Here is a 9,654-nt window from a genome sequence, read left to right as displayed (position 1 = left end):
CACGCGCTCAGGGGCTAAAATCACACACAGGCTTCTCCCCGGTGCAGGGCTCACAGGTCCCAGCGGCCTGAGTCCCGGGGACCCCGCGCCATCCCTGGGCCCAGCTCCTCGCCTGTGTGCAGAGCCCGCAGCGCGGGGGCTCCCCCGGGGCCCCCTCCCTCCTGGAGGCCGGCGGCCGGGACAGCGGCAGGGCAGCAGGGCAGCCGACCTCCTCCCTGAACCCCTTCCCCGGCCACAGGGGCGGGGTCCTCTGGAGCAGGGTGTGTGGCTCCCAGGCGGGCCCCCGCCTCGGCGGTCTCCTGTGCCAGCCAGGATGCAACACGCAAGCCACGCCCCGCACCTCCCGCGTGCCCCTCCACGCAGAGAGGAGCCCCGCGCAGACCCCAGCCGCCCGGTGCCTTCTGCCTCTGGCGGCCTCCAGGGGGCGCTGTGGCCACACCCTGGCAGCTGCAGCCCCAGCTTCTGCCCAGCAGGTCAGGGCAGGGGTGTCCAGGCCCCCAGTTCCTGTGGTCTGAGAGGGGATCCTGCAGGCCCTCACCAGCCCCCCACCCCCATCTCCTGCTGTCCAGGTGCCCAGAGGGACAGCAGCGGCGGCGGGGCAGATGTTCGTGGGCCCAGCTGTGGTCCAGACGCCACGGGCTGGGGGTGTCACGGGGCGGGAGGTACCAAACTCCCCTTGAAGGGGCTGGTGCCTGGAGCCCCGGGGCGAGGACCCAGGACAGGGAGAGCCAGGACCTGGAGATGGGACAGTGTTGTGGGGACACGACGTGCACACGGCAACCTGGGGTCACGGTGGCTCCTCCAGGGGCCGGGTGAGCGTGTCCTCAAGCCCACGTCTGCCTGGGCCCTCAGAAGCTGACCTCAGTGGGCTGGGTGGTGTCACGCGGCAGCACGGGATTCCCGAGGCTGGCGGAGCGGAGGGGGACAGAGCCCAGGGACGCCCGACGTGGACTCCTGGCCTCCCGCTCAGAGACTTCCAGTTGCTGACCAGGCCCAGAGCAGCCCCAGGGCGCTAGAGCGCTGTGGGGCCAGTGTCTGGGGCCAGCAGGAGGACTAGAGGGGGCCGGCAGGAGGGGCCCCCACCCTAGGGCTCAGCGCAGGCCCCAGGGCTAGGCCAGGGGCAGCAGTGGGCTGGGTGGTCCAGGAGGTGCGGGCAGACCTGGGCCAGCAGGGGCCACAACTGGACTGGCTGAGGGTGGTCCCGGCCCCCTCCTGCCCTGCCGCCCCCGCCAGTCCTCAGGGAGCACCGTTCACCGGGGAGCCGCGGGGGCAGGGCGTCTTCGAGAGCGGCTACTCCAGAACTCAAAATAGCATGAAATTTAATTTTCCGCCTATTTGACGAGGCCCGGCACAGGCCCCAGTCGGTGTCGGAGATAAGGGCCCAGGTGCAGCCAGCTGGGCCCCGGCAAACACTCCACGGTCCCCAGGCAGGCCGCCCACAGGTGGGGCCAGCCCTGGCGCTCCCCCCGCCGGGCCCTGGTTGCCGGGCGCTAAAGCAAACGGGCTCTATTTGCCCAGTCGGCGATGACAATGCCGTCGCCAAATATTTGCCAGGCTGGGCGGCCACAGGGCCTGCCTATAAATGCTTGAGCCCAGGTGGAGGCGGGCCTGCCGAGCAGAGCTGCGGCCCAGCCAGGTAGGAGCCCGGGCCTGCGGGGGGGCAGGGGCCGCGGGGCCCTGGGGACCACGGGGGAGGGAGGGCCGAGCCGGCCCAGGGCCAGACGGCTGGGGCAGGAGGTGGCTGTGGGAACCCTCCCGGGCAGGGGTCCCACCCTCCGGGCGCCTGCACCTCCGCCCCACTGTGGAGGCCAGGGCTCGGGATTCGGATCTGAGAGACGCTGCCCAGGCCCGGGCCTCCCTGCTGGCCCCGGCTGCACGGGCCTGGTCAACCCAGGACCCTGACTGCGCCAGGACAGGGCCCAGCCCTCCCGCCAGGCCCCCTTCCCCTCCCGACCTGGGCTCTGCCCTCGGCGCACGCCCACGCTGCCGGTGCGCTGCCCTCCGTGCACACAGGCCCAGCCTGGATCCCTGGGGCCCTCAGCACCGACCTGCCCTCTCCCCTCCCCAGCCAGCGCCTCCGCCCCGAGGTGAGGAGATGGCCGCCGGCGTGATCAGGCCCCTGTGCGGCTTCCCGCTGCCCCTGCCGTCCCACCGGCCCTTCCTGCCCCCTGCCCCCGAGCCCCTGGGAACATCTGAGGAAGAGGAGGAGGCAGAGGAGGCAGAGGAGGAGGACCAGAACCTGGGGCCGGAGGATGAAGGGCCGGGCGGCTGCAGCCCGGGGCCCTGGAGCTCAGGGGCCGCCCCGCACGCCCCCGGCAGCCCCGAGTCGCCTCTGCGGCTGCTGCGCTTCTCGGAGCTCATCAGCGGCGACATCCAGCGATACTTCGGCCGCAAGGACAAGGGGCAGGACCCGGACGCCCGAGATGTGTATGCCGACTGCCGGGCGGAGCCGGAGCGCCTGGCCGCGGGCGGGCCCCTGGGGGCCGAGGGGGCCGCAGAGCCCGGCACCTGCTCGCCCGGGACGCCCGAGGGGCGGGCGCGCAGGCCGGGTGCCGGCGGGGCGGGGGCGGCGCCACTGGGGCCCCTGGCCGAGCTCTTCGACTTCGGGCTGCGCCGCTTCCCGGAGCCCAGCGAGCCGGGCGCGGCGGCCGGGCGCAGGCTGAGGCTGGAGCGCAAGTACGGCCACATCACCCCCATGGCCCAGAGGAAGCTGCCTCGGTCCTTCTGGAGGGAGCCGGCGCCCAGCGCCCTGGGCCTGCTGCCCCCGGGCACCCCGGACTTCAGCGACCTGCTGGCCAGCTGGTCGGCGGAGGCCGGCCCCGAGCTGCCGGGCACCCAGGCCCTGGAGGGGCCACAGCTGGCCGAGGCCTAGCCAAGGGGCTCAGGGTCACTGGGGCCACGCGCGCAGACTTCCCCAGCCCTCCACCCACGGCGGCCCACGGGGACGGCTGCTGTCCAGGCAGGGAGCAGCCTCCTTCCGCGGCCTGGGCTGCAGGTCAGGAAATGAGGCAGAGCCGCGTGGGGGGTGGCGGTGCCCAGGCCGGGCTGCACGGAGACCCGGGGCTGGGCTCCACGCGCTGTGCCTCAGGGAGGCCAGATCCATGCCAGCCCAGGTCAGCACCGGGGGCAGCCCTCCCCGCCGCCTGCCCACCCAGGGGGCCCTGCACTGAGCAGCCCCTGGCACAGGCTTCCCCTGCAGGGGAGAGGCAGCAGGGGGCATGCCCAGCACCTCCTCCCAGGCGTGCCCCAGCTAGGCCACCACTGGCCTGCAGGCTCGGGCCCTGCCCTTCAGCGCCCCTGGCCCGGATGCTCTCGGTGGGCCGGGGGGGCGCGGGCCCACGCCCACGCCCACCGCGGGAAGGGAGCTGGCCAGGGCTGGGCTGGTGGACAGGAAAGGCGTTGGACTCCAGGGGCGGGGCCGCTGCGCTGACCCCTCCTGGAGCTGGCCGCTCCCACGACAGGCCTCTCCCCTGCCGTCAGCCCGCGGGCCCGGGGACTCTGGCTGCGTCGGTGCAGGAGCCGGTGTGTTTATTTCTGGGGCGGGGGCACTCGGGGGGGCAGCACCGCAGGCTCCCGGCCACGGCTCTTCTGGGGACCTCGTCCCGGCCTCCGCGGGGCCCCCAGCGTCATGAGGACGGCCTTCCACCGCAGCCACCTGCCGGACACGCGGCTGAGGGACCCGGGCCCCGCCGCCCTCCCCGCCCGCCACCGCCGGCCGCCTGTGCCCACCTCACGGCCTGGTACACGCCCCACTGGTTCACGGGGGCCAGCTCGCCGGCGCCCACGTCCTTGACGAAGAACCGCTGTCGCACCAGGGACATGAGCAGCCGCCTGCTGCCCAGCGTCAGCGCCCAGGGGCCCTCCTCGCTCCACAGGCGCAGCACGCTCTCCCGCAGCGCGGCCACCTCCTCCGTGCGCTGCGGGCGGGGCGGGGACGGGCTTACTCCCGGCTGCCGGAGACGCCCGCACACGGCCGGCCGGGGCCCGGGGCGTCCCCTCACCAGCTTGGCCTCCGCGTTGAGCTTCAGGTTCTGGACGGTCCTGTGGGCCTGGACGCTGTCTCCCAGCCTCACCATCTGGCTCTGGAACTAAGCAGAGCCGGGCTCAGCGGGGCACGGCGGGCGCACCAGGGCGCCCGGGGCTGGTGCGGGTGGTACCGTGGCCAGCTTGCCCTGGATCTCGGCGATCTTCCGCCCCGGGTTGTCCTCCTTCAGCAGCTGCACGGACGACAGCAGGGCGGCCAGCTCCTGCCGCACGGCCCCCACCTCCTGCTCCCTGCGGCCGAGGGAGGAGGTGCGGCCTGAGGCAGCGGGGGAGGGGCAGCCGGCCCCTCCGCAGCCCCCAGACGCTGGCAGAGGCCCTCACCTGGCCTCGCCTTCGGCCGCGATCTTCAGGTCCGAGTCTCTCTTGTGGAAGAAGCACTTGTCCGAGACGCCCTCCACCTGAAACGGGGCGGCCACGCAGGACAGCTGGCTCGCGGGAGCCCCGGCGGTCCCAGGGCCGCAGGGGCGGGAGGGGCGGCGTGCCCGTGCCCACCTGCAGGGGGAGGCTGTCTACTTTGTCCCGCAGCTCCCCCAGCTGCCCGGCCACCTCCTTCCGCCACAGGGCCAGGTCCTGCAGGGACTTCCTCTCGGCCCCCTCCCATTCTGTCTGCGCCTGGAATCAGACTCCATGAGGGCTGCGGTGTGGACAGACGGGCCCACCAGAGCCAAGGACAGGCGGCCCGCACGCCCCCAGACCTGCAGGACGGGAGCCAGGCTGCCCCAGGGCCCTCCCCGGCAGGGCCACCTCCGGAAAGCCTGGGCCAGGGCAGGGCACGCTCACAGCCCAGCTGGCCGCCCTGCAGGCAAGCGGACGGGAAGGGGCTGATCTGTCACAGCGAGCCCGCGGAGTGGGGGCTCAGCGGGACCCGGCCCTGTTTCTGGCAGCATGACTGCCCCCTGTTAACCTTTGAACCACCGCCTCGCGGGGCTAGGGGAGGCCCGGGCTGTGGGTCCCCAGGACTGGCGGATCCACACAGGAAGCGGACTCTGGGAGGCGGGGCACAGGGGCACCCGGGGCTGCGCTGGGGAGACAGCGCCTTCTAGGACTGACTGGGCGCTCAGAGCGGAGCCGTGCTGTACTGACTTCTCAATAAAACTGCCGCCACAGCGACCGGGCAGGGCCGCCCTCACCGCGGGCCCCTCGCTGCAGGCGCTGGCGGGGACTCACTGCCGACAGCCTCTGCCCCAGCGTCTGCGCCTGCAGGTCCAGCCTGCAGCCCAGGGCCAGGCAGTGGGCACCCAGGTCTTCCACCTGCAGGGCCAGCTCGGCCACGGCCCGCTCCAGGGCCTGGTTCTTCTCTCGGAGCTGTGGGGAAGACGGGAGAGGAGGCCCAGGCTGGGGGCCCGCGCCCGGGAATGGGGGTCCCCGCCAGCCCTGCCCGGCCCCTCACCAGCTCCAGTGCGCCCTGCGTCTCCTGCTGGGCCCGCTGCCCGGCCAGCTGCACGGCCTGCAGGCTCTCCTGCACGTGGGAGGCCAACTCCCCGGCCTGGCTCTCCTCCAAGCACACCTTGGCATCGCTGGGGCGGGTGCCGAGACCACCCTCAGCAGGGCTGGGCTGCGCCTCCAGGACCACCCAGGGGGTCCCAGGAATCGGGGGAGGGGCTGTCCCTGGCGCCTCTGAGGTGGGGCCATGCTCCCCGGGGAGGGGCGGCAGCCTAGGGGACAGGGTTGGCCACTCTGCCCCGGCGTGTGTGGCCCCACACTGCACTCAGGTGCACTGGGTGCCCCCTGCCCCAGGGCACCCACCGGGCCTTCTGCTCGGCCAGGAGGACACGGTTCAGAGACACCTGGTTCTGCCGCACGAACTTGGTGAGCTGGACCACGGCTGCGTCCAGGCCCCGGCACTGTGCCAGCAGGCGGCCACCCTCCTGCTGCAGCGGACGGGTCCTGAGCCGCATGCCCACCCTGTCTGCCCCACCCCAGGTGTCCACCCCACCCCAGGTGTCCACCCCGTCTGCCCCACACCCTGTCTGCCACACCGCGTGTCTACCCGTGTGTCCACCCCGTCTGCCCCACCCCGTGTGTCCACCCCATCTGCCCCACCCCGGGTGTCCACCCCATCTGCCCCACACCCTGTCTGCCACACCGCGTGTCTACCCCATGTGTCCACCCTGTCTGCCCCACCCTGTGTGTCCCATGCTGTGTGCCTCACCCCGTGTGTCCACCCCCTCTGCCCCACCCCGTGTGTCCCCCTCTGCCCCGCCCCATGTGTCCCCCTCTGCCCTGCCCTGTGTGTCCACCCCGCCTGCCCCACCCTGCCTGCCCCACCCTGTCTGCCCCACCCCGTGTGTCCACCCCGCCTGCCCCATCCCGTGTGTCCCCCGTCTGTCCCACCCCATCTGCCCTGCCCTGTGTGTCCACCCCGCCTGCCCCACCCTGTCTGCCCCACCCCGTGTGTCCACCCCGTCTGCCGTGTGTCCCCTCTGCCTGCCCCGGCCCCGCCCACCTCGCGCTGCGCCTGCGCCCGCTCCTCGCTCTGCTCCTGCAGCTTCTGCCAGCGGCCGTCCAGCTCCTGCCGCAGGCTGCCCTCGGCCTGCAGCCTGGCGCCCTCCGAGGCCTTCATCCTCTGGGGGAGCAGAGGCGCGTGAGCGCGCGGGCCGGGCTGACCCCGGCCCCCGCCCGGCCCGGCCCGGCCCCACCTGCTCCAGGGCCAGGAAGCTCCTCTGCAGGAAGCCGCAGAGCTTGGCCTCCCTCTTCAGGAAGCGCAGACTCATCTCCTCGCCCAGCGTGGTCACCTGGGCCTGGCAGGGCCGCACGGCGCCTCAGCCTCCTGCCGCGCCAGCCGCGTGCCTGGGCCCTGGGGACCCTGTCCCCGCATGGCCTCGGGCCCGACAGCGCCGGGCCGACCTTACCCTGCGCGGGGACGAAGGCGGCGCAGGCACCCTGCCCCAGCCTCCAGCATCGCCAAGGGGGTCCCGGGGGTCCTCGCGACCCCGGATGCAGCTGGGCAGGCAGTGCTGTGGCCACCACATCCTGCCAGGGAGGGGTGAGGGCGCTGCACACCGGAGGGGGCAGCTCTGGGCCCCAGGCACCTTCTCACAGCCCAGAGCCCGGGGCTTGCCTGGGCAGGGGGCAGAGTCCTCCCGGCTCCGAGAGCCATGGTCCCCAGGGCAGCCCTCGCTCCACCGGCCCCCAAGCAGGAGGGCGCCCACCGCTGGGTCAGCAGGTCAGTGCGGAGCCAGGCGGTCAGCGCTTGGGGCTCCCAGGGGTGGGGCCACAGCCTCTCTGCCCTGGTGGCTCCAGATGTGGCCATGAGAATCGGTACCTACGTGCTCACGGCCACGTGCCAATAAAACTTTACTCGCAAAGACTTCAGTGGCCGTGGTCTGGAGCGCTCAGACGCCCCCTGCTCGGGGAGAAGGGAGACCGCCAGTGAGGGGCAGCCTCCGGTCCCAGGAGGTCGGGCACCCTCTGCCGGGTGCCCCCCCACTGCGTCGTGCCGACCTGGACAGCAGAGCCGGTGTGGGCAGCAGCAGGAGACCCTGGCCGCTGCCCCGCCCCGCCCCGCCCCGCAGGGGTCTGCGGGGGCTCTGTCATCCCCGCACCCACCGCAGCAGGGCCCTGGTGCGTGCGGGGGTCTCGGGTCCTGGGAACGCATGGCTGTGGAGGGGCCGTGGCTCTGAACGAGGGCTGCGCCTGGACAGGGAGGGGGATGGAGGCAGCAGTGGTGCCGCCCCCAGCCCTGTCTGTAGTGAAGGGAGCCCAAGCCAGCACCGTCGGCCACACGTGGCCACACGCGGCTGCTCGGTCCACCCCCGGCCGTGCTTGCCAAGCCAGCACTGAGTTCTGAGTGTCCTGACGGCGGCCGCCACGGGCCCCGCACGTGGGCAGAAGCCGGGAGCCAGGAAGGCACGGGCGGGGGCGCCACTTGGTTGGGCGGGGCCGGGCCGGGCCGGGCCCCGCTCCCTTGCGGTACCTGCATCCTGGCCACCTCCTGGTCCACTCTCTGGCTGCTGTCCTCCTGGCCCTTCTGCAGGGTGCTGCAGGCGGCCTCCCGGGCCTGCTCCTCCTGCCTCAGCAAGCTGGTCAGCTTGGCCAGCCTAGGGCACGGGCACAGTGGCAGCGGCCCAGCTGGGGGGAGGGCGGGGCTGGGGTGTCCCAGGAAGGCTGCGCGGGGCCCTGGACAGAGTCCTTCTCCTGCCAGCGCCGGCGTCTGGGTGGCCTAGGCTGAGTGGGCGGCCTGCAAGGCAGGACTGGCTGGCAGCCAAAGGAGCGCAGTGGCGTGGACCAGACTTGGAATCCCGGCGGGCACCCAGGGTGAGGGGCAGGGCCCAGCTTCCAGGCGCTTTTCCCCAAGAGTCAGCAGCAGGACGGACAGCCCGGCCGCCCCCGGCTGGGCAGCGAGGGTGAGGGTCACGGGCAGCCCTGGGGGCCCACCTGACGCGGGCCTCCTGCTCGGCGCCCTTCCGCTCGGCGTCCTGCAGCGCCTGCCTCCTCCGGACCTCGGTCAGGGCTTCCCGGACCTCCACCAGCCTGGGGGACAAGGCGCGGCTTCCGCCCAGGCCCACGGCAGCCCCGCCACACCCAGGGCCTGTGGCCTACCTCCTGTCCAGGGCCTGCATCTGGTTGTGGGGGCCGTGGAGCTGCGGGGAGGGCGCAGGGCTGAGCAGGCTGGGGCCCCGTGTGCCGACTCCCGCGGCCCGCCCCGCGCTCACCTCCAGCGCCGCCTTCTCGGGCGTCTGCGCCGCCCGCTGCAGCTCCAGGTCGCGCAGCAGGCTCAGCGAGGCGCACTCACAGCGCTCCTTGTGACCCCGCAGGTGCGCCACCTCGGCCTGCAGGTCAGCCACCCTAGCCGGGGCCAGAGCCGCCCAGTCCAGCCGTGCCAGCCGCAGGGGCTGCCGTGCCCCCCGCCCGTGCCCGTGCCCCGGGGGGGGGGCTCACTGTCGCTCCAGCTGCTGCCAGCGCTTGGCGGTGTCCTGCTCGGGCCTGGAGGCACTGGACACCAGCGGGCGGCTGGACCCACGCTGCTCTGTCTCCCCCCGGCTCAAGGGCTCGGGGCTGGCCAGCAGGAGCTCCAGGTCCTCCATGGTGGGGGTGCTCGGCCGGGAGGGGAGCGACTCCGATGGGGGGCTGGCGGCCAGCTCTACGAGATGGCGCCTCGGCAGCTCACCCTGGGCGGCGGCTCCTGCGGGGGGGGGGTGTCAAGGTAGCCAGGACCCGAGTCACCGCACCTGGGAGCCCAGGGGGTCCTGGGGCCTGCCTGAGGACAGTGCCTCCCACGTGGCCTGCGGGCTCCCGGCTCACCTGACATGGCGTCACCAGCTGCTGGGCGCTGTGGCGTAGGCTGCGGGCCCAGGCCCCCGGCTGGACACCAGGCCAGGGCGTCCGAGGGCTGGGAGAGGTGGGGGCGCAGGTGGGGTGGAGGACAACCTCCCGCCCTCTCGCCCCCTTCTTTCACACAGAATCCGGTGGGGGCAGGGGCCGCTGGAACCTTCCGGAACCCGGGACTTCAGGGCCCAACTGCCGCTCGTGGAGGGCACTGGCTGCTGCCCCGCCCAGGCCGGAGGGGACGGCAGCCAGCACAGTGGGAGCCTCGAGGGGCGAGAGGGCGCAGGCCACCGAGGCGGCTACCGGCAGCCAAGCTGCACCACGAGAAAGCCAATGAAACCC

General features: G+C 73.4%; 2 protein-coding genes across 3 annotated transcripts; one reads left to right on the top strand and one right to left on the bottom strand.

Annotated features, from left to right (window-relative positions):
- On the top strand, nucleotides 1–2,876 carry PERCC1 (proline and glutamate rich with coiled coil 1). Its single transcript, XM_051830369.3, has 2 exons — nucleotides 1–1,636; nucleotides 2,069–2,876. The coding sequence occupies exons 1-2, from the start codon at nucleotides 1,583–1,585 to the stop codon at nucleotides 2,870–2,872; spliced, it is 858 nt and encodes a 285-aa protein (XP_051686329.1). The 5' UTR covers nucleotides 1–1,582; the 3' UTR covers nucleotides 2,873–2,876.
- Nucleotides 2,877–3,244: 368 nt separating this feature from the next.
- CCDC154 (coiled-coil domain containing 154) lies at nucleotides 3,245–9,654 on the bottom strand. 2 transcript variants are annotated; one of them, XM_051830368.3, is made up of 17 exons: nucleotides 9,289–9,654; nucleotides 8,926–9,169; nucleotides 8,700–8,832; nucleotides 8,587–8,627; nucleotides 8,422–8,517; nucleotides 7,961–8,084; nucleotides 6,684–6,785; nucleotides 6,491–6,610; nucleotides 5,791–5,915; nucleotides 5,435–5,561; nucleotides 5,212–5,349; nucleotides 4,537–4,656; nucleotides 4,366–4,442; nucleotides 4,158–4,275; nucleotides 4,002–4,088; nucleotides 3,730–3,917; nucleotides 3,389–3,655 (listed from the first exon to the last, which is right to left on the bottom strand). In XM_051830368.3, the coding sequence occupies exons 1-17, from the start codon at nucleotides 9,293–9,295 to the stop codon at nucleotides 3,529–3,531; spliced, it is 1,974 nt and encodes a 657-aa protein (XP_051686328.3). In that variant the 5' UTR covers nucleotides 9,296–9,654; the 3' UTR covers nucleotides 3,389–3,528. The 2 variants fall into 2 exon arrangements, with proteins under 2 accessions (XP_089178026.1, XP_051686328.3); XM_089321900.1 differs by lacking the exons at nucleotides 5,435–5,561; nucleotides 5,791–5,915; nucleotides 7,961–8,084; ... (3 more) ...; nucleotides 8,926–9,169; nucleotides 9,289–9,654 and having other exon boundaries at nucleotides 3,245–3,655; nucleotides 3,730–4,088; nucleotides 4,158–4,656; nucleotides 6,684–7,308.

This window comes from Oryctolagus cuniculus, chromosome 19, assembly GCF_051225735.1.
Source record: "Oryctolagus cuniculus isolate XC-2025 breed Fujian yellow rabbit chromosome 19, ASM5122573v1, whole genome shotgun sequence".
Taxonomy (NCBI): Eukaryota; Metazoa; Chordata; class Mammalia; order Lagomorpha; family Leporidae; genus Oryctolagus; species Oryctolagus cuniculus.
Note: the sequence above shows the minus strand (reverse complement) of the source record. Positions and strands in the feature narration are given on the sequence as shown.

Excerpts from the sequence above, each read along its gene's own strand:
- PERCC1 (XM_051830369.3), top strand. The coding sequence starts at position 1,583 with ATGCTTGAGCCCAGGTGGAGGCGGGCCTGCCGAGCAGAGCTGCGGCCC. Across the intron at positions 1,637-2,068 it reads CAGAGCTGCGGCCCAGCCAG|CCAGCGCCTCCGCCCCGAGG; the intron begins GTAGGAGCCCGG and ends TCCCCTCCCCAG.
- CCDC154 (XM_051830368.3), bottom strand. Across the intron at positions 8,628-8,699 it reads CCGAGAAGGCGGCGCTGGAG|CTCCACGGCCCCCACAACCA; the intron begins GTGAGCGCGGGG and ends CCCTCCCCGCAG. Across the intron at positions 4,276-4,365 it reads GCGGCCGAAGGCGAGGCCAG|GGAGCAGGAGGTGGGGGCCG; the intron begins GTGAGGGCCTCT and ends CCTCGGCCGCAG.